The sequence below is a fragment of the Aquarana catesbeiana genome, linkage group LG10, assembly GCF_042186555.1.
Source record: "Aquarana catesbeiana isolate 2022-GZ linkage group LG10, ASM4218655v1, whole genome shotgun sequence".
Lineage (NCBI taxonomy): Eukaryota > Metazoa > Chordata > Amphibia > Anura > Ranidae > Aquarana > Aquarana catesbeiana.
The window spans coordinates 117,937,887-117,958,809 of record NC_133333.1 but is presented as its reverse complement, the minus strand read 5'-3'; the positions used below and the strand labels follow the sequence as shown (position 1 = coordinate 117,958,809).

Here is a 20,923-nt window from a genome sequence, read left to right as displayed (position 1 = left end):
TGGAACCTGATTGCTGGGTTTTAGACACTGCAAGGTGGAGGATAAAATGGTGTTGGTAGCGAGCCAACTACACAGAACTTGGCCTGCAGGATTGCTGCGGGTGAACTCACTGGGCCGCCAGAACTCGTAGTAGGCGAAGTAAATGGCTACTTGTATGAGCAGACTGGGGAGAAGGCCAAATGGCGAACTAGTAAAGATAGTAGACATGTCCCGGAAGATGGCAACCTGGAATGAAAGTACAGTGGACATTAAACTGGTGCTGCCAAGATAATTGCACCAGCCTGCGCAGGAAGGACATAACAGAGCGATGCGGACCTGGCTTCATTAACAAGATCGGTCTCGGACCGGTTGTCGGTGGCGAAAGCCACGGCCTGTCCTGTCCAGATATGACCCTAGAGTTGAGCGGCTGCCATGACCAGGTATAACTTGAAGAGGGAGGAAGTCCGGGTAAACCCGAGGTTTAGGAGTATCTCTGGAGGCCATGTTCCTGTAAACCAATGGTGGCCAAAAATTGCAGCGAAGCCTGTGGAGGCTGTGGCATCTGTCACTACCTGGGGTGATAGGGGCGACATAGATGGTATAAACATTGATATACCGATCCACCTAGTACGGAACCTTCTGACATTGATAGGTCTGCTACCGCCGTGGCATCTAAATTAAGGATCTGAAAGGGGTCCTGTGTCTGGGAGAGGAAGACCAGGAAGCATGACACAGAAGATCGACCCTGGGGAATGACTCGTATTGCAAAATTAAGCGTTCTCAAGAAAGTCTGAAGCTGCTTCTTAGTACACTTCCGTGTATGGGTGAAGTCTTGGGGAACTGGCTTGATGGGGGTCAGCTTGTCAAGGATGCGGCTGGCCCGCGTGGAGTTGTTAGTTCGAAAGAGGTTATTGTAGACCTCGGTTCCGGATCGTTGAGTTTTGGAAACCGCAAGCTGAAGGACGTAATGGTATTATCAGCGAGTCAAGTGGTGTCTACATAGTACCTGGCTGCCAGTGCCACTAAAAGTGAATTTGTTAGGCCGTAGAAAACCTTTGAGGGCCAGGTAGATGGGTGCTTGGATGACTAGACTGGGGAACATGTGAGGATTTTTGACATGTCCCTAAAGATGGCAGTTGTGATGGGCAAGCGTTTGCCGTTAGCCATGGGCTGATGCTTCTGGATGCCACGTAGAAGGGATCTTACTGTATCTGCCATAAACACAGACGGCTCTCTGGGGTCCTGTAAGGACAGGAAATGCTGGATGATGGCTAGATATAGCCTGATAGTGTTATGAGAAGGAGCCAGCTGCGTGTGGCAATACGATACCTGGTGCGGGATGGAACCTGAACTCAACTGACCTAAGCGAGAAATGATACAGGAAATTCTGAGTGGCTCATATGAAAATGCCACTGGAGACAATTGGCCGATTAAGTGCCATTGAAGAATGATGTGTGGCTGATTGTGTGCCACTGGGAATGTGTTTGCAATGATTGCAAAAAGTCATGCTGAGATGCGAGCCCTGCAATGATTGCAAGAGTTGTGCTTAAATACGTGCTTGCAACAATTGCAAGGGAGTTTATGTCAATGGAGATGTATTTGCAATGACTGTGAGAAGTCCGTATTACTGCATGTGCTTGCAAGGACTGCAAGGAGTTATGCTTGGATGCGTGTTTCCAACAATTGCAAGAAGTTATGTTTGGATGCATGCTTGCAACAATTGCAAGAAGTTATGCTTAGATGTGTGCTTGCAATAATTACAAGAAGTTATGCTTGGATGCATGCTTGCAAGAAGTTATGCTAAGATGCGTGTCTTGTAATGATTGTAAGAGTTGTGCTTAAATGTGTGCTTGCAATGATTGCAAGGGAGTTTATGCCGCTGGAGATGTGTTTGTAGTGACTGTGATAAGTTCGTATTACTGCATGTGCTTGCAAAGACTGCAAGAGTTAGGCTTGGATGTGTGCTTGCAATGATTGCAAGAGGTTGTAATTGGATGAGTACTTGCAACGATTGCAAGAAGTTATGCTTGAATGCATGCCTGCAATGTTTGCAAGAAGTTTATGATTGGATGTGTGTTTGCAACGATTGCAAGGAATTGTGCTTGGGTGTGCTTGCAACGATTTCAAGAAGTTATGTTTGCATACGTACTTGCAATGATTGCAAGAAGTTGTGCTTGGATGTGTGCTTGCAACGATTGCAAAAAGTTATGTTTGGATGTGTGCTTGCAACTTATGCAGTGAGTGAAATGTTTATGCCATGATAGAGGCACGAATCGTTGGTGGCAAATGGTGATATATGAAATGAAGAAATGTCAACGAAACCCTACCTGCGACAGCCGAGCCAGACACGTTTCTATGAAAAACTACGAACGGGAATGGAAGCCTCTCAGAAACTGCGAACGGGAACCGAAAGCCGCTGGAATTTCGAACGTGCAACTCACGAATGCCAACGAGTTGGAAGAGTCGGCCTAGTGACGTAACATACTGCGCACAGGAAACCAACAAAGACCACAGGCGAGCAGGCTGGTTAAATACCCCCCGGGCTCCTCCCATAAATTCAGGCCATAAATTCAGGTATATATATATATATATATATATATATATATATATATATATATATATATATATATATACACAGTGGGTAAAGAAAATAATCACCTCCCTTTAAAATAATCACATTTTGTTGCTTTGCAGCCTGAAATGAAGACAGACACAATTTTTCCATTTTTGTTTTATCCAGCTGTATTTACTCAGTGCAACTTATAACATCCAAGTGAAAGATACAACACCAACATGTCTGGAAAAATAAAAAAAATAAAAACCAGAATCATGGAAACAGGATCACCCCCTTGTGTCAGTACTGTATTTTGTTGGACCACCTTTTCGCTTTATTTACAGCCTTTAGTCTGTTGGGATATGTCTCTACTAACTTTGCACATCTAAACTTTGCAATATTTGCCCACTCTTCTTTGCACAACTGATCAAGTTCAGTTCAATTTGATAGTGACAGTTTGTGAACTGCAGTCTTCAAGTCATTTCACAGATTCTCAATGGGGTTTAAGTCTGGGCTCTGACTAGACAATACAAGGACATTCACCTTTTTCTCCTCCAACCACTGTGTGGTCATTTTTAATGTGTGTTTTGAGTCATTGTCATGTTGGAAGGTAAACCTTCTTCCCATTGACAACTTTCTGGCAGAGGGCATAAGATTTTTGACAGTATTTTCCCCCATCTATTCTTCCTTCTATCCTGGCAAGTGCTCCATTCCCTGCTGCAGAGAAACACCCCCATAACAGGATATTACCACCTCCATGTTTTATTGTAGGAATGATGTTATTTGGATGGTGAGCTGTATTGGATTTCCACCAGACAAATTGTTTGGTGTTGGGGCCAAATAATCCAATTTTAGTCTCATCTGACCATACCACATTTTTCCATGTGGCCTCAGAAGGTGCATTTTGGCAAAACTCAGTTGTGACTGCATGTGGTCTTTCTTCAGGAGTGGCTTTTTCTTACAACCCTCCCATACAAGCCACATTTGTGGAGAATTTGTGATATTGTTGTCACATGCACACAATGACCACTCTTTGTCATAAATTCCTGCAACTGCTTCAGCATTGCTATAGGCCTCTTGGTAGCCTCTCTGACCAGTTTCCTCCTGGCTCTATCATCCAGTTTGGAGCGACTTCCTGATCCAGGGAGGGTCTGTGTTGTACCAAATACCTTCCACTTCTTAATAATAGACTTCACTGTGCTTCTACGCATTGATAAAGCCTTTGATTTTTGCTTGTATCCATCTCCTGACTTGTGCCTGTCTACAACTTTATCCCGAAGATGGTTTGACAGTGCCTTGCCACCCATAGTTGATTGCTTGTTTCAGTTGCACTACTAGGGACTGAAATGCTCCAGGAAAGCTCTTTTCATGCTAAGCTAATCAAAATTACCAAAGCTGGCCACAACACAGGGGAAGCCTGGGCAGTAGGGGGAATCGGAACTGCACATAGTGATTAGGGTGTGCCCACACACACCTGGCATACCCCCTGCGCATGGCAGTGACCCACTGTATATGTACACACACAGAATTGTGCACACACAGAATTGTGGCACATTGTAAGACATTGTAAATTTACAGTTGTCCCTTAAATCTTAGCTATAGCTGTTTGTGATCCCCATAGTTCTGCCCATATTTTTTTAGCTTACCCTTTAGTGTGCCTTTATCAAGTGTTCCTCCATTGTCACTGCCATCTTCTCTTATTCTTCTTCCCGATCCAGAGTCTTCTGCCATTGGCAAGTTGGTCGGCCATTGCTGATGGACCTGTGTAACTCCCATACATGCTCATGGGCGTTCCCTAGTCCCAGCACCCGGCTTTTACTACTGTTATCTTACAGATGCTGCCATTGTATCCTGAAATGTGGCAAAGACATTATACTATTATTTTAAAAAAAAATATAGATGGAAAAGACATTTTATGGCAAAAAAAACAAACAGAATATGTTTTGCTATAAAAGGTTTATTCAACTTTGTTTCACCCATATAGTACGTTAATACCAAAAACTCACCATTACTGGATTGGCGGTGGTAGGAGTATAGATGGTCTTAGAAATTATGTCACTATGAGCTGGACTTCAATTCAAACTGTCCAAAGGGAATGGGTAGTATAAAATGTCGCAATTTTTTGAAGCGAGTGTATGGTAAACTCTCTTTCAGCTAACAGAAATGCTGTAAAGCACCTAACATCAAATATATATATAAAGTGTATACAAGGTACATAAAGTGCAAGAGTATATACATTGCTTTAATGTAAATATGTGGACAGGCTATGGACATTCAAAGGAACAGAGGACATAATGTAAACATGAGCACTATGGTGTTGGATTGCTGTGGTAAGGTAAGGGTCAGGGCACTTTCCATTATACCTGTTCCTTTCCCATCTTAACCTTGGCCAAGACCCCCTTTCTCTCTACTCCTACCTGTCCTCCCCTCATCTGCTACTCCCTCTCATCCTTCATTCCCCAGTATCCATACTTCCTGGAACTTCACCAATACTGGAAATATCCTTGACATGGCAGAACCACATTACCTCCACAAAATGTTCACCAGTTACATCTCTGACCCTGAAGTATCAAGGTACACAGGTGTTAAGATTGACAGCCCTGGCAGGTGACACAACTTGGTCTTCAACAGAGCACAACATAAGGAGTTATGGACCAGTGACCTTAGTGGCCTCGGACTACTTTGCTACAAGCTGACACCAGTTTGCAGTCCTCAGGATTGTCCCATCAAGGGGTTGCAAGAAGACGATGGCTACACTGTAGAGACAGGGTGTGATATAAAGAAAGGGCTAAGTCAGAGCAGAGGTTGAGTCGGGCAGGAGGCAGGGGAATAGTCTGAGTCCAGGCAGAGGTCAAACCAGACAGCAGACAACAGGAAAAAAGGAAGGAGCAGAGTCAGCAATGAGGGCAGGGGACACAAATAGGGTCAAGCAATCCAAGTCAGCAATGGTAAAGGAGAAACAATAGCAATCTTAGGTACAAGGTTTCTGGCAAGAAGACACAGCACTGGCTGATATAAGGGGAGATATTTACTGTATATACCCTCCAGAACAAGTATGCATGCCCAGCATCAGGGACGCATGCCAATGCACACTAAGGCACTGTACAGACACATCAATAGGTGTGCACCCACATTTGCACATTGCCTTTAGTAAATCAACCCCATTGTATAACCCCTGAAATGATCTCTATTGACTTGAAAAACTAAAGGATCCAAAAAAACCTTCCAATGTAAGTTCTAAATCCACTAACCATACCGGTCATTCTTAGTAACTTGTTAAATGCTACGCACATATTTAGGCGCATCATTCATTTACAGAAATCTGCGAATCAATGACTTAGGGCTCTTCCACACGGGGGATCCGTATGTCCGTTTTTCATCCTTCCGTTTTCGGATGAAAAACGGACATACATGTATCCCTATGGAGCGTCAGATGTCAGCAGTGACATGTCCGCTGACATCCGACCCGCTCCGATCCGAAAAGTGTAACGGAGGAGAGCCCTACTTTTCCATCCGTTTTCGGATCGGATCGGGTGACGACGGACTCTACGGTCCGTCATCATCCGATCCTCCATAGGGGAGACCGGCGCTCTGACAGGTCCGTCGCTGCACAATGTGCAGCGACGGACCTGTCATTTTCCTGCTCAGCGGGGATCGGCGAAGCGATCCCCACTGAGCAAGCAGGTGTTCACGGGGCGGATCATCACTGATCCGCCCCGTGTGAAAGAGCCCTTACAAGTCACGGCAGATGACTTGTAGTTGTCAATGAACTACCAGGGCGCCCATCAGTGGCCACTTGTTCACTGACACTTCCTGCAGAGTGTCTGTAGGAACCTTACACTGCAATTCACTGATTGGATGTGCGTTGCTTTGCAGGCTCCAAGGTGAAAAAAATAATAAATCTACTTTTTTTTATCTGCAAAATCCTGTGCAGGTATTTTTTTGTTTTTTATTTTTTTACTACTGAAGGTGAACTTAGCCTTTAAAGAGTGTATAAAAATTAGACTCAATGAGTTGGAAATAAAATGAGGTTAGTTCTCATCTGTATAAACTTTCTGGTCCAGGTTTTTGAACCATAAACTAGCTTTCTATTAAATCTGTTCTACATTTTCATGCCTTGTCTTTTTATTACTATTATTTCTGAAGATTTATTTTGATATTTTTGACTGTGCTTAACTTTTTATTTTAATTGTTTTCCAACCCCTTTTCCTTTTTTGCATATCTTGCTGTATCCTTTGTTACTTTTCAATGGAGTTTTTAAATGTTTACATTTTTTTTTATTATTTATGAATAATAATCCACTTAAAACGGGGTTCCCATTAAAAAAAAAAAAAAAAAAAATTAAAAGTCAGCAGCTACAAATACTGCAGCTGCTGACTTTTAATCGGACACTTACCTGTCCCAGGGTCCAGCGATGCGGGCGATCGAAGCCCTGCTCGTCCCCCCCTCCGCTCGGCTGCGCCGGCATTTTAACTGTGGGCGCCCAGCTGTGGCTTCACAGCCAGGCACCCACAGCGCATGTGCGAGCCTCGCCACGCGCCGTCACTGGCCCCGCAATCATCTGGGACCGGTCACGTGTCCCAGATGATTGACAAGAGGGAGGGTGCAGAGGCGATCTCCCTTCCTGCACCGAGGGAAGTGACATCAGGAGCCCAGGCACCGAAGGAGGCAGACTACGAGGGACCGCCTAGCAACAGACATTTAGAGGTGAGTAAAAAAAAAAATTTTCTCCAAATTTTTTTTTTTTTTTTTTTTTAAGCACATTACTAATTTTTTTTTTTTTTGGGATGGAACTCCACTTTAAAGTGGAGTTCCACTCAAAAGTGGAACTTCCACTTATTCGTCTCCTCCCCCCTCCGGTGCCACATTTGGCACCTTTCGGGGGGGAGGGGGGAACAGGTACCTGTTTTTGACCGCGCCCCTCCTTCCTCCGCCGTCGGACCAATTAGAAAGCGCAGCGCACTTCGCGAATGCACAGTAGGGAACCGGCTGTGAAGCCGAAAGGCTTCACTGCCGGGTTCCCTTACCAGGAATGGCTGCACCCAATAGCCGTGCCCACATCGTGGGCTCCCTGGACAGGTAAGTGTCCATATATTACAAAGCAGCAGCTGCAGTATTTGTAGCTGCTGACTTTAAATTTTTCGTGGGGGGCCGGACCTCCTCTTTAAACTAGTTTATAGTCCTTTATATGTTTTCATAAAATTGGTAGGAAACATTTTCCATTACCATTCTGTAAAAATGTTTCTTCACTGTCTCTGTGTTGGAGCTTTAGTGCTGAGAAACTGTCGCTTTTAAATCAAAGTCCTTTTGTCTTTTGAGTATGTGCTATTTATATTCCTTCGATTGAAATAGAACTATGGCCTCCTATTAATAAATATTCCTTGAACTCCTAATTATAAGTACATCTGCATTTGGGGGTTAATTTACACGTGTGTGTGTGTGTGTGTGTGTGTGTGTGTGTGTGTGTGTGTGTGTGTGTGGTGGGGGGGTAGTAAAAACAGGCAGTTGAGCCGTGTTTTTACCTTCCCCCAACTTCCATAAGCTGCAAAGGCAGTCTGACTGGGGTGCACACTGACCACATCAAAAATTATACCCAGTTTGCTTTTTAATACGTTTAAAAAATTGGATATTGCAGCGTACAATTCCTTTTGATTTAGTGGTATTCGTTGATCCTTCCAGTAACACACTTTCTGTCCCGGGGGGACAGCGCTCACTAAAGCCTTGTACACACGATCGGATTTTCTGCAGACAAAACCTCTGACTTTTGTCCGAAGGCGTGTGCCTGGATTTTGTCGGCCAACAAACACGAACTAGTGACTTATTACGTGGTTTTTCAGCTCTGTAGCGCCACCCTTTGAGCTCCTTCTGCTAATTTCGTGTTAGTAGAAATTTGTGTTGATTCGCGCTTATCATTTTGCGCTTTTTATTTAGCGCTTTTAAGTTCGCGCTTTTAATTTCGTGCTTTTCAGTTAGTTTCTGAACGGCCGTTCGTCAACCAGCCATGTTGCGGAATCGGAGGACATAACATGTTATTTATTATTGGGAGTTATTGATTTGACCCAAGTCCAGTCCAGGAACAGGAGGAGGAGGATTTCTTGGACCAAAAATTGATTGCTTTATTAATTGTGACCAATTATGTCATATGCCTTTGCTGCGGGAGCTCCAGGAGAATAATCCAGATGATTTTCAGAATTATCTCTGGATGACGGACCCCTGCTTTCACCAACTCTTGGCATTGTTGACCCCCTATATTAAAAAGCAGGACACATGCATGAGGTTTTTATTTTATTTTTTGGTTGAATAATAACAATTTGATTTGGTATATTTTCTATATTTTTGGATGCATAGAATGCACTTTTTGGTTAAGTTCTATTTGATTTGTTTTCTTTTTTTAATGCACAATAAAAAAATTGTGGAGAATAATACTTGGCTATGTGTTTTACTTCAAATGACAGTTTGGGAGTAGGCAGTTACATTTTTAAAAATACAATGTAAAATTAACAAGGGACACCAACATTATCTTTGATCTTAAAAACTACGGGATAATGGTGTTGTGGTAACTTGCCCCCCCCCAAAAAAAAAAAAAAAAAGCATAATAATATTATTCTTGATATCACTAAAAAAAAAAAAAGCCTTTGAAAATTAGTTTGCAATAACTCCATCAGTATCACCAGCAAAGCAGCTTCATTATTATCCCAATAAAGAAGAAGAGAATGTGCACTGCATTTCAAGATTTCATAATTAGCCACGTCACAAATGTTAATTCTCCATTACAAACGCTAGTTTACAAGACCGACCGCTTCCAGCTCGTCCTTGCTTCTGAGCATGCGTGTTTGTACTTTGGACTTTTGTCCGACGGACTTGTGGACACACGCTCGGAAAATCCGACAACGGACCGTTGTCAGCGGAAAATTTTAAAGCCTGCCATCCAACATTTGTCCGCGGAAAATCTGACAACAATTGTCCGATGGAGAGAACAAGCGGTCGGATTTTCCGCCAACAGGCTGTCATCACACAATTACCGCGGGGAAAATCCAATCGTGTGTACAAGGTTTTAGGCTCCTTTCACAGTGGGTTGATCAGCAGGGGATCAACCCGCTGATCGGAGCAGAGCAGGTGGATGGTGGGTCCATATCCACTCAGCATTCGCAGAGCAGACACGGACAAAGCCTGCTCTGCTCTATGGGTGACAGGGTGTAAATGGACTCTGCTGTCTGTTTACACCTATTCTCTCATCCGATCTGCCTAGACAGAGGAGGACTGATCACCTTCTGACCAGATCTGAAGTAGGTGGGTGTAAACAGACACTAGTCCATTTACACCCTCCAATCTATAGGGGTGAATGGAACGTCCTATCAGGTTCACCTGAAAAACTGATAGACAGACCTGATTGGACCCTTTGTGTGAAAAGGGCCTAACTATCTGTGGAGCAGAAGCATTGTCAGCCTAAGGCTGGGTTCACACTTGTGCGATCACAGACATCACATGTGATTCGCATCGCATTGATGCGTGAACCAGCACTAACTGTGCATAGACAGTCATTGATGGTGCAGAACATCCAGCCATGAGAAGGTGTTTCAAGCGATCTCACCATTACTGGATGGGCGGTGGTAGGAGTATAGAGGGTCATAGAAATGATGTCACAACGAGCTGGATTTGAATTCAAACTGTCCAAAGGGAATGGGTAGTATGAAACTTCACAATTTTTTGAAACGCATGTATGGTAAACTCTCTTTCAGCTGACAGAAATGCTGTAAAGCACCTAACATTAAATATATATCACATTATTGTTGCTTTTCATGTGATTTAATTCTGAACAAAATAAAATAGTATTGATTCTTTCATGCACTACTGCTACAAACCAGTATTGAGGCTGGGTTCACATATGAGCCGCATTCGGGTCACAGCAGAGATCGGGTGCGTGCTGGTTCACAGTTTCAGGTCTGATTTCAGCCAAATTGTGAGCTGAATTCGGACCTGAAACTGACCAAAAGACACACAGCGTTTTTCTGCAAAACGCACCGGACCTGCTGCAGAGATATGTGAACCGGCTCCATAGAGAGCCGGTCAAAATCTCCTGCTATTGCGAATTGGATGTGCAATGGTGTGAACCCAGCCAAAGTTTGCTGCATCTTGCAATACTTCTGCAGAAAGATTGAGGACAGGCACATGTATTACTGTCCATCATGGGATGTCACATGTCTACTGCTATTATTATTTTTTTTTGCCATCTTTACTTGCATTTAGTTAATTTTGACTTCATTTCTTGTAGGGGTATGGGGGCAACATGAACATCATGTGCCCAAAGAAGAAAAGAAAGTCATACTGGGTGACAAAGTGGTTCTCCCATGTAACGTTTTCAAGCCTGATGAATTGGCCACAGTACATTGGTTGTATGTAAGTGTCTGTAACTAGTATCGTTATTGATTATTGTGCTTTATAAAATTGTATCTTTCACCCTAAAATTAACTAATTAAAGTCTTCCTTAGCACTCTTATTGCTTTTTGTACATTTTGGATGTTAAGGAGGATTAACCTTCATTACCCACCCCAAAAATACAATGAAAGAAAATTTGCAATATTGATGAGCAAAAAAGGGGAACCTCAAGGCAACATTTTTTTAAAAATGGCGTAGGGTCTTAATAATCCCCCTTAATAATCCATACCAGACTCTTATCCAAGCATACAGCTCTTCAAGTCAGGAAAGGGAGGGGACGAGCAACCCCCCTCTCCTCCTGTACAATACCAGGCCACATGCCCCCCCACCCCAAAGCACATGGCGCCATGTTAATGGGGACAAGGGCCTCTTCCCCACAACCCTGGCTGGTGGTTGTGGGGGTCTGTGGGCAGAGGGCTTATTGGAATCTGGAAGCCCCCTTTAACAAGGATGCCCCCAGATCCTGCCCTCCCTATGTGAATAAGTATGGGGTACATAGTACCCATACCCATTAACCAAAAAAAATGAGTAAAGACACAACACGAGTTTTTGACATGTCCTTTATTACATTTTTTAAAAATGTCTCCCGGTGTAGATCCATCGTCAATCACGATGCTAGTCGCCACCGCCGACTCGAAAAAAGGAAAAAAATAAGCTCCGCTCGCACCAGAGGCTCCTGCCGTCTGCCTGCTCCGCCATCTGACAGTTCTTAAAAAGGCTAGGGGGCTAACACTTGCTATTTTGGTGCGGGTCCATTGAAGTCTATTACAAGCAAAACGCAATCTGCTACGGTAAAAATAAGTCCCTAACCCTTTCCAAAAACGCACCGGCTGAAAAGCGCATAGATGTGAACGTGTACCATAGGAAACCATGCTAAATGGACTGTAGTGCATTTCTGCAAACTGCAAAACGCACTAAAAAACGCATAGGTGTAAAACCTAGGGTTAGTTGTCTAACTCGGATGATTACCACCTGTCCCAGACTCCATGGGTTTGGATTATATAATTTGTACAGGGTGGTTTCACAAACTTTCACTCCTCCTATCATGTCTTTGGATGATCAATATGTGCTGTGACACATTTCATGGGGATTCCATTATTGTGACTGAGTTATAAATATTGAAGTATAGTCATGACATTCATCAGAGCTGAAGGTGCTGCTTAGATAAGCTGCAAAATGTTCACCAATACAGAGCAAGCCCAGTAAAGGTGACTAACTACTACTAGTTATATCATAACCTGGTTAAATGAGAACTTTCACAGACATAACACAGGTACAGCACTAAATGAGTGACTGAGCTGACAAGCAAGCTGGTTTCTGTTGGCTAATCTGTAATACTGTTTCAATTCCATACAGGTAATTCCTGAAGACAAGGTAGAAAAAGTACAAAATATTTTGACTGCTGGACCAAAAGGAATAGTCAAAGAAAATTCTGAATTGAGAAATCGCATTAATTTAAAAAACAATTCCAAACTGGAGATTATCAGCTTACAAGTTCAAGATAACAAGCAGTTTATCTGCCGTGTGGAGTTCCAGAATGGCGTAACCAAAGAAAGCAGAATACAGCTTAATGTCTACAGTAAGTTCAAAGCTTGAACTTTACATGCCACAAATGTTCAATGTTGCAAATTGTATAATACCCAGCAAATGTAACAGTAAATGAAGTTGTTATATCTGTGTTATGTTACACTATCAAAGAGCATTTATTCCTCTAAGTCAGAGGTGTCAAACTCAATTTCATCACGGGCCACATCAGCTTTATGGTTGCCTTCAAAGGGATGGTTGTATTTGTAAGATTAGATGCCAGAGCACCCTCCTTACATCAAATGTCAAGGATAGATCTAGCCCCTTGGACCTTCTCTGATCCACAAACCTTTTGTAAGACAGCTTTGGTCCATGTTTTCTGTAACCTTTTGGTGGAGGGCTGTTATTTAGATAGAGAGTTTGCCAGAGTTCCTAAACTACAGATGAACTTTTTTCTCCATAGGTATCTTGGGCAATAGCCTAGGAAGGAAGTTTTTCTTAGTTGGAATGGTGATAATTAGGTTGAGAGATTGAAGGAGTACTGGGATCCACCATAACCATATTCTGGAAATAGTAACAAGAAAAGTTTTTTTTTCTTGGAAGGCCATAAACATCTGACATGTTTAAGCATTTGTCTAAATGTCTAAAGCCTAGCACACACGGGCCGAATGTCAGGTGGCAACGCTCGGTTCAATAGAAACTGGCCGAAATTGGGCCTGTGTGTACTGCAGCAAGTCCGACCAAGGGGCATGACTGAGAGCAATGACCGGAGTGTTCCGGCAGGGGAAGGCGTCTCCCTGTCAGAACACAATAGCACAGCAGGGGAGATCAATGTACTAACATTACATTGTTAGTACAGCAGCTCCTCCTGAGTTGTCAGGTTTATTTTTGTTCAGCCCTACTGGGTTAAACTAAAAAAAAAAACTAGTAGTGTGTACCAGGCTTAAGGATTGGAGCAGAAGTTTGTGATTATTTGGTACTTAGAATCTAAAAACATTATTATAAAGGTAAATTAAAAAGTTGTCCTCCTACTTAACAAATCTCTAAGTATAGCCTCAAACACAGGCTAAAGTTGGCCATAGATGGTTCAAATCGCAGCTGGTTGAGCAGGGATCAGCTGAGATTCAAACCATATATGGGTAGGCTGAATCTACCCATTGATCGACATGCATACAACCAGCATGTCAGATTTTCAGCATGCGATTATTGGCAGAAGCTATAGCCGCTATCAATAATCATATAATCACTGTGTTCTCCTGGCAGGGACAGCTCCCTGCGCCCCCCTGCCGGGATAACACAATAGCTCCTTGGGAGAGATTCAGTGTTGATGGGGGGATCGAGTGATTTGCAGGTTGCAGGAAAGAAAATTGCACCATTTAAGGCCTGCCTGAGGCCGGGTACAAACAAGCTCAATATTGGCCAAAATCAGCTGGTACAGTAGAAACTGGGTGACTTTGGGCCCGTGTGCACAGCTGCCTGTTTGACAAAGGCAGTCTCACGATGGGCTTCTGTTGAACAAGCATGCTGGAAAACCAGCATCCGATCAGCATCTGATCAGCGATCGCAGCCAAGTGAGTGTTCTGATGGAGGGGGGGGTGGGGGTTGGTCCCTCCGTCAGAACATAATAGCACAATGGGGGGAGATCACTGCACTAACATTGCTTGTGCTAGTATGACAATCTGTCAGTTTTTAGTTTCGTTCAGCCCACCGGGTTGAACAAGAAACAACGTATAGTGTGTACCAGGCTTATGCCGAGTACCAGCGGGTCGAATGTCGAGAGACATTTGGCGGGTTCCAAAAAAATAACAGCCGACATTCGGGCCGTGTGTATGTCGGTCTGTCTGACATACAGATGGCCAGCTTCTATCGGACGAGCATGCTGGAAAACCAGCAGCCGACCGACTCCCGATCAGTGCTCTCAGCCAATGGCATCCCCCTGTCAGAACACAACAGCTCATCAGGGGTGATCACTGTACTTACTTTGCATAGTGAGTACGGCACCTCCGACCGGAGCTGACAGTTTTTTCGTTCAACCCACTGGGTTGAATGGAAAAAATACTATAGTGTGTACCAGGCTTTAAGGCAGGCCATAGATAGTACAATATTCATTCCTGTAACCACAGGTAATAAAGTCATTTAGATAGACAAGTTGCTGCCTTGCTTCTTAGTTGACCTTATTGTGAGAGGGAGGAATACTCTGACTTGCACTGCTACCCTGTTTCCCCAAAAATAAGACCTAGCGTGATTGTCGGTGATGGCTGCAATATAAGCCTTACCCCCCAAATAAGCCCTAGTTAAAGTCCTCGTAGGTCTTCTTTTCAGGGTAGGGCTTATTTTCGGGGAAACAGGGAAGGGCTTATTTGGGGGGTGGGGCTTATATTGCAGCCATCACCGACAATCACGCTAGGTCTTATTTTCGGGGAAACAGGGTATTTTCAGAGAATATTCTGAGTTGATTGGGTTTCTTCACATGTCATTTTTGACAGTGAGAAGAGATAACAAGTTAGATAGTTAAGAATCACACAGGCAGGCAGTTTAGTCAGCGAGCCAAAAAACGTATCAGTACAAAACAAGCACTGGAGCAGTACATTCATAACAATCATTCATCACTAGCCACATGCATGAACATCTCAAAATGTTGCAAAATCGCACACACTGACATTTGAGATCATGCATGGGTTATACTGACAGATTAGCATAAATTCACAAGGATGTCAGACCAGTGCCACCCATCCTGCCATGTTTGTAACACAAAGCAAGGAGATAATTTTGTCTCATGCTCTATGGACAACATAAAGATTTTCCCTGAACCCTTAACCTGTATTGTTGTAGTTCTTTTGAAAAATCTGCAAACTGTTTTGCTGATGTCTGTATAATCAGAGCCATCATGAGATGCAATATAATATAATAGGGTCAATAGGGAGACATTTTAGTGTCATATTAAGTGTTCTTTATTGCCTAAGTAATTTCTTCCCAAACTTTTTCCGTCATGCCTAATTTTGAAAGCAGTTGCAGGTTCATTCTGCCCCTCCACTCTCCACTCCCAATCAACAGGCTTCCTATCAGTGGTGCATTGATTTATTTATAGGGTTCATACACCTGTCATCATAACTAATGCCGCGTACACACGGTCGGACTTTCCGGCATACTTGGTCCGGCGGACCAGAGTGTGCCGGACAATCCGCCCGTGTGTAGGCGCCGGCGGACTTTTCCGGCGGACTTTTTCCCAAAAGCCCGCCGGACCTAGATTTGAAGAAAGTTTTAAATCTTTCCGCCGGACTCAGTTTCGGGCGGAAAGTCCGTTCGTGTGTGTGCTGGTCCGACGGAAAGCCCGTTCGTGTGTATGCTGGTCCGACGGACCAGATACGACACGAGGGCAGGGTATTGCATCTCGCGCTCGCTGCAATAGGAAAAACACATTTTCCTATTGCGGCGAGCGCGGGGCATACCAGGCCCTTAGGTCTGGTATGGATTATAAAGGGAACCCCCTACGCCGAAAAAACGGCGTGGGGTCCCCCCTAAAATCCATACCAGACCCCGATCCGAGCACGCAGCCTGGTCGGTCAGGAAAGGGGGTGGGGACGAGCGAGCGCCCCCCCCCTCCTGAACCGTACCAGGCCGCATGCCCTCAACATGGGGGGTGGGTGCTTTGGGGGAGGGGGGCGCCCTGCGGGGCCCCCCACCCCAAAGCACCTTGTCCCCATGTTGATGAGGACAAGGGCCTCTTCCCGACAACCCTGGCCGTTGGTTGTCGGGGTCTGCGGGCGGGGGCTTATCGGAATCTGGGAGCCCCTTTAATAAGGGGGCCCCCAGATCCCGGCCCCCCACCCTATGTGAATGAGTATGGGGTACATGGTACCCCTACCCATTCACCTAGGGAAAAAGTGTAAGTAATAAAACACACTACACAGGTTTTTAAAATATTTTATTAAACAGCTCCGGGGGGGATCTTCCTCCGGCTTCGGGGGTCCCTCCGCTTCATCTTCTCCCGGCGTCCGGTTGGTTCTTCTCCCGGTGTTCCAGTTCTTCGGCCGGCTCCTCTGCTGTCTTCAGGTAGCTCTCTTGCCAGCAGAGGTCCGGACTCCTGGGCTCCTGGGCTCCTGGGCTTCTGGGCTTCTTCTCTTCTCTTCTCTTCTCCAGATGTTGACACGACGCTCTCTCCGGCTGGACTGCTCTCCGAGGGCTGCGTTGTGACTTATATAGGCGGAGACCCCGCCCCCTTTTGATGTCACAGTCCCTGGGCATGCTGGGACTGTGACGTTTTAGGGGGCGTGGTCAACATCACCCAGTGAGCGTCGTGTCAACATCTGGAGAAGAGAAGAGAAGAAGCCCAGAAGCCCAGAAGCCCAGGAGTCCGGACCTCTGCTGGCAAGAGAGCTACCTGAAGACAGCAGAGGAGCCGGCCGAAGAACTGGAACACCGGGAGAAGAACCAACCGGACGCCGGGAGAAGATGAAGCGGAGGGACCCCCGAAGCCGGAGGAAGATCCCCCCCCGGAGCTGTTTAATAAAATATTTTAAAAACCTGTGTAGTGTGTTTTATTACTTACACTTTTTCCCTAGGTGAATGGGTAGGGGTACCACGTACCCCATACTCATTCACATAGGGTGGGGGGCCGGGATCTGGGGGCCCCCTTATTAAAGGGGCTCCCAGATTCCGATAAGCCCCCGCCCGCAGACCCCGACAACCAACGGCCAGGGTTGTCGGGAAGAGGCCCTTGTCCTCATCAACATGGGGACAAGGTGCTTTGGGGTGGGGGGCCCCGCAGGGCGCCCCCCTCCCCCAAAGCACCCACCCCCCATGTTGAGGGCATGCGGCCTGGTACGGTTCAGGAGGGGGGGGGGGGCGCTCGCTCGTCCCCACCCCCTTTCCTGACTGACCAGGCTGCGTGCTCGGATCGGGGTCTGGTATGGATTTTAGGGGGGACCCCACGCCGTTTTTTCGGCGTAGGGGGTTCCCTTTATAATCCATACCAGACCTAAGGACCTGGTATGCCCCGCGACGGGGCTCGCAAGGTGTCAATCTCGCCGATAAAAGCGGCAAGATTGACATCCTTTTCTAGTCCCGTCGCACCTGAGTCACGTTCAAAATGAACGGACTTGTCCGTGTGTGGGCAAGTCCGTTCATTCTGAAAATCCGCCGTAACTCCGGCGAAAGTCCGTCGGAAAGACGGGCGGACTTAGCCCGCCGGAAAGTCCGGTCGTGTGTGGGCAAGTCCGTCCGTTTTAAAGTCCGGCGCACCTGGCGGACAAAGTCCGTCGGAAAGTGTGCCGGACCAAGTAGGATAGAAAGTCCGACCGTGTGTACGCGGCATAACTCCTTGCAGTAGCATCAAGTTCAAATAGAGTTTGGGCTCACCTAAATGTGTTGCTAGAGTCCACAGATGAGGCACCTTTGGTGTATGGGGTAGCTGTAGTGGATGACAACTCAACACAGGACCTCCACCCTGATAGATTGCTACAGGATGTTGATACCTGTTTGACCATGCTACTTGCATTGGCATCACTGGACCAGGGACATGTCATGTTCATCTACGTCTGCCACCCCCTCAGTGCCACATCACTCACCAACAGGGCTGCGGTTAGAAATCATGAAGCCCCATACAGCCTACCTGAAAGGGGCCTCCCAAAAATATCAAAACAATATTTAAGCTAAAATCATTATTAGCACCATTGTCACCTCTCCAGAGGATGTCTAAAGTTAAACATTTGGGGCTTACCATCACTAACTCAGTCTTGGACTTTATCAGGCTGAATGTGACACCTATTATGTCAATTTTTAAGCAAAAAAATAGTGCTTGATGGAATCTTCCTCTCTCCTTGATAGGAAGGGTGAACTTACTTATAATTACGCTTTTACAACTATTGCTGTATACATTGCGGTACTCACCCATATGGGTTCCCAAAGCTATTTTGTAATTACTGCATGGGTTAGTGTCAGAATTTTTATGGCAGGGGAGGGTGGTTATACTTAAGCTTGGGGTGTTACAGCAGCCTTGGAAAGAGGGGGCCTAGCTGTGCCAAATTACATATGATGATGCTGCAGTTGCCCTTGAGGCGGTGCTAGTGGGTTCCTATGAAGAGTTGGCCCATTTGGTATTTAGAGGGTTCTTAACCCTCTGTCTTAACCACTTTTATGAGGTCAGTTTTATGTGCTTGGGTAGTTGCTCATGGTGAGGAATTTGGGGGTCCCTTTCCACTTTCACCTCTTGCCTCTTAGTGGAGAAATCCTAATCTGACTCAATTGTTTGCTTTTGAATATCCAATGGTCGGGACGAAATTTGGGATTAAAAAGATTGGTGATGTCATCATTTTTTTCGTTATATACAGCTAAGACACGCGTACCAAATGCATGTAAGAGATCCGTTCTCAGTGTCTGCCCTTGAACCCATGTTAAGGGAGGATGCTCTTCAAAAGCCTTTATCTACTATTTATAAGTTCCTTTTCCCTGAGACTGATTGGCTCATGAGTGTGCGTAGAGCTAAGTGGGAGTCAGTGGTCCCTGATTTGGACATGGAAGATTGGGATGATGTCTGGGATGCACCCTTTACCATATTAATATTAGCCCGTGACCAACTGATTCACTACAAGTTTCTGCATCGTACAGTGCCTTGAAAAAGTATTCATACCCTTTGAAATTTTCCACATTTTGCCATGCTGCAACCAAAATTGTAAATGTATTTTATTGGCATTTTATGTGATAGATCAACACAAAGTGGCACATAATTGTGGAGTGAAAGGAAAATGATAATTTTTTTTTACAAATAAATGTGAAAAGTGTGGTGTGCATTTGTATTCAGGTCCCCCCCGAGTCAATACTTTGTAGAACCACCTTTCGCTGCAATTATAGCTGCAAGTCTTTTTAGCTAAGTCCCTACCAGCTTTGTACATCTAGAGAGTGACATTTTTGCCCATTCTTCTTTGCAAAATAGCTCAAGCTCTGTCAGATTGGATGGAGAGCGTCTGTGAACAGCAATTTTCAAGTCTTGTCACAGATTGTCAATTGGATTTAGGTCTGGACTTTGACTGGGCCATTCTAACACATGAATATGCTTTGATTTAAACCATTCCATTGTAGCTCTGGCAGTACATTTAGGGTTATTGTCCTACTGGAAGGTGAACCTCCGCCCCAGTCTCAAGTCTTTTGCAGACTCTAAAAGGTTTTTTTTTCTAAGATTACCCTGTATTTGGCTCCATCCATCTTCCTCTGAACTCTGACCAGCTTCCCTGTCTCTGCTGAAGAAAAGCATCCCCATAACATGATGCTGCCACCACCATGTTTCACGGTGGGGATGGTGTGTTCAGGGTGCAATGTTAGTTTTTCGCCACACATAGCATTTTACTTTTAGGCCAATAAGTTTAATTTTTGTCTCATCTGACCAGAGCACCTTCTTCCACATGTTTTCTGTGTCCTCCACATGGCTTCTCCCAAACTGCAAATGGGACTTCTTATGGGTTGCTTTCAACAATGGCTTTATTCTTGTCACTCTTCCATAAAGGCCAGATTTGTGGAGTGCATGACTAATAGTTGTCCTGTGGACAGATTCACCCACCTGAGCTGTGGATCTCTGCAACTCCTCCAGAGTTACCATGGGCCTCTTGGCTACTTCTCTGATTAATGCTCTCCTTGCCCGGCCTGTCAGTTTAGGTGGGCAGCCATGTCTTAGTAGGTTTGCAGCTGTGCCATACTCTTTCCATTTTCCGATGATGAATTGAACAGTGCTCCGTGAGATGTTCAAAGCTTGGGATATTTCTTTTATAATCTAACCCTGCTTTAAACTTCTCCATAACTGCATCCCTGACCTATCTGGTGTGTTTCTTGGCCTTCATTGTGCTGTTTGTTCACTAAGGTTCTCTAACAAACCTCTGAGGGCCTCACAGAACAACTGTATTTATACTGAGATTAAATTGCACACAGGTGGACTCTATTTACTAATTAGGTGACTTCTGAAGGCAACTGGTTCCACTTGATTTTAGTAAAGGAGGCTGAATACAAATGCACGCCACGCTTTCCACATATTTATTTGTAAAGAATTTGGAAAACCATGTATCATTTCCATCCACTTCACAATTATGTGCCACTGTGTTGGTGTATCACATAAAATCCGAATAAAATACATTTATGTTTTTATTTGTAACATGACAACATTTGGAAAATTTCAAGGGGTATGAATACTTTTTCAAGGCACTGTATATGCATGACCCTGGCAAAGATAGCTAAAATTTTTGGTTCAGTCACCTCTTCTTGCTGACATTGTTCTGCAAGAGGGGCTGACTGTATGCATATCTTCTAGGATTGTCCTGGTATACAGAAATATTGGAAGGATATTTTGATGTGTGTACAGGAGGTAACCACTATCTCTCTAAGTCCTTCTATAAGGCATTGCATGCTCGGGTTGGTGGATGATTTGGCCCCTACTATAGCTATACA

General features: G+C 44.8%; 1 protein-coding gene across 1 annotated transcript in view; it reads left to right on the top strand.

Annotated features, from left to right (window-relative positions):
- The window catches only part of MCAM (melanoma cell adhesion molecule), a 185,652-nt gene that overhangs the window by 51,543 nt on the left and 113,186 nt on the right, over positions 1-20,923 (top strand). The window contains exons 2-3 of the mRNA XM_073602541.1: positions 10,806-10,930; positions 12,326-12,548. Of these exons, the coding sequence (XP_073458642.1) occupies positions 10,806-10,930; positions 12,326-12,548 (348 nt within the window). The remainder of the gene's footprint in view (positions 1-10,805; positions 10,931-12,325; positions 12,549-20,923) is intronic.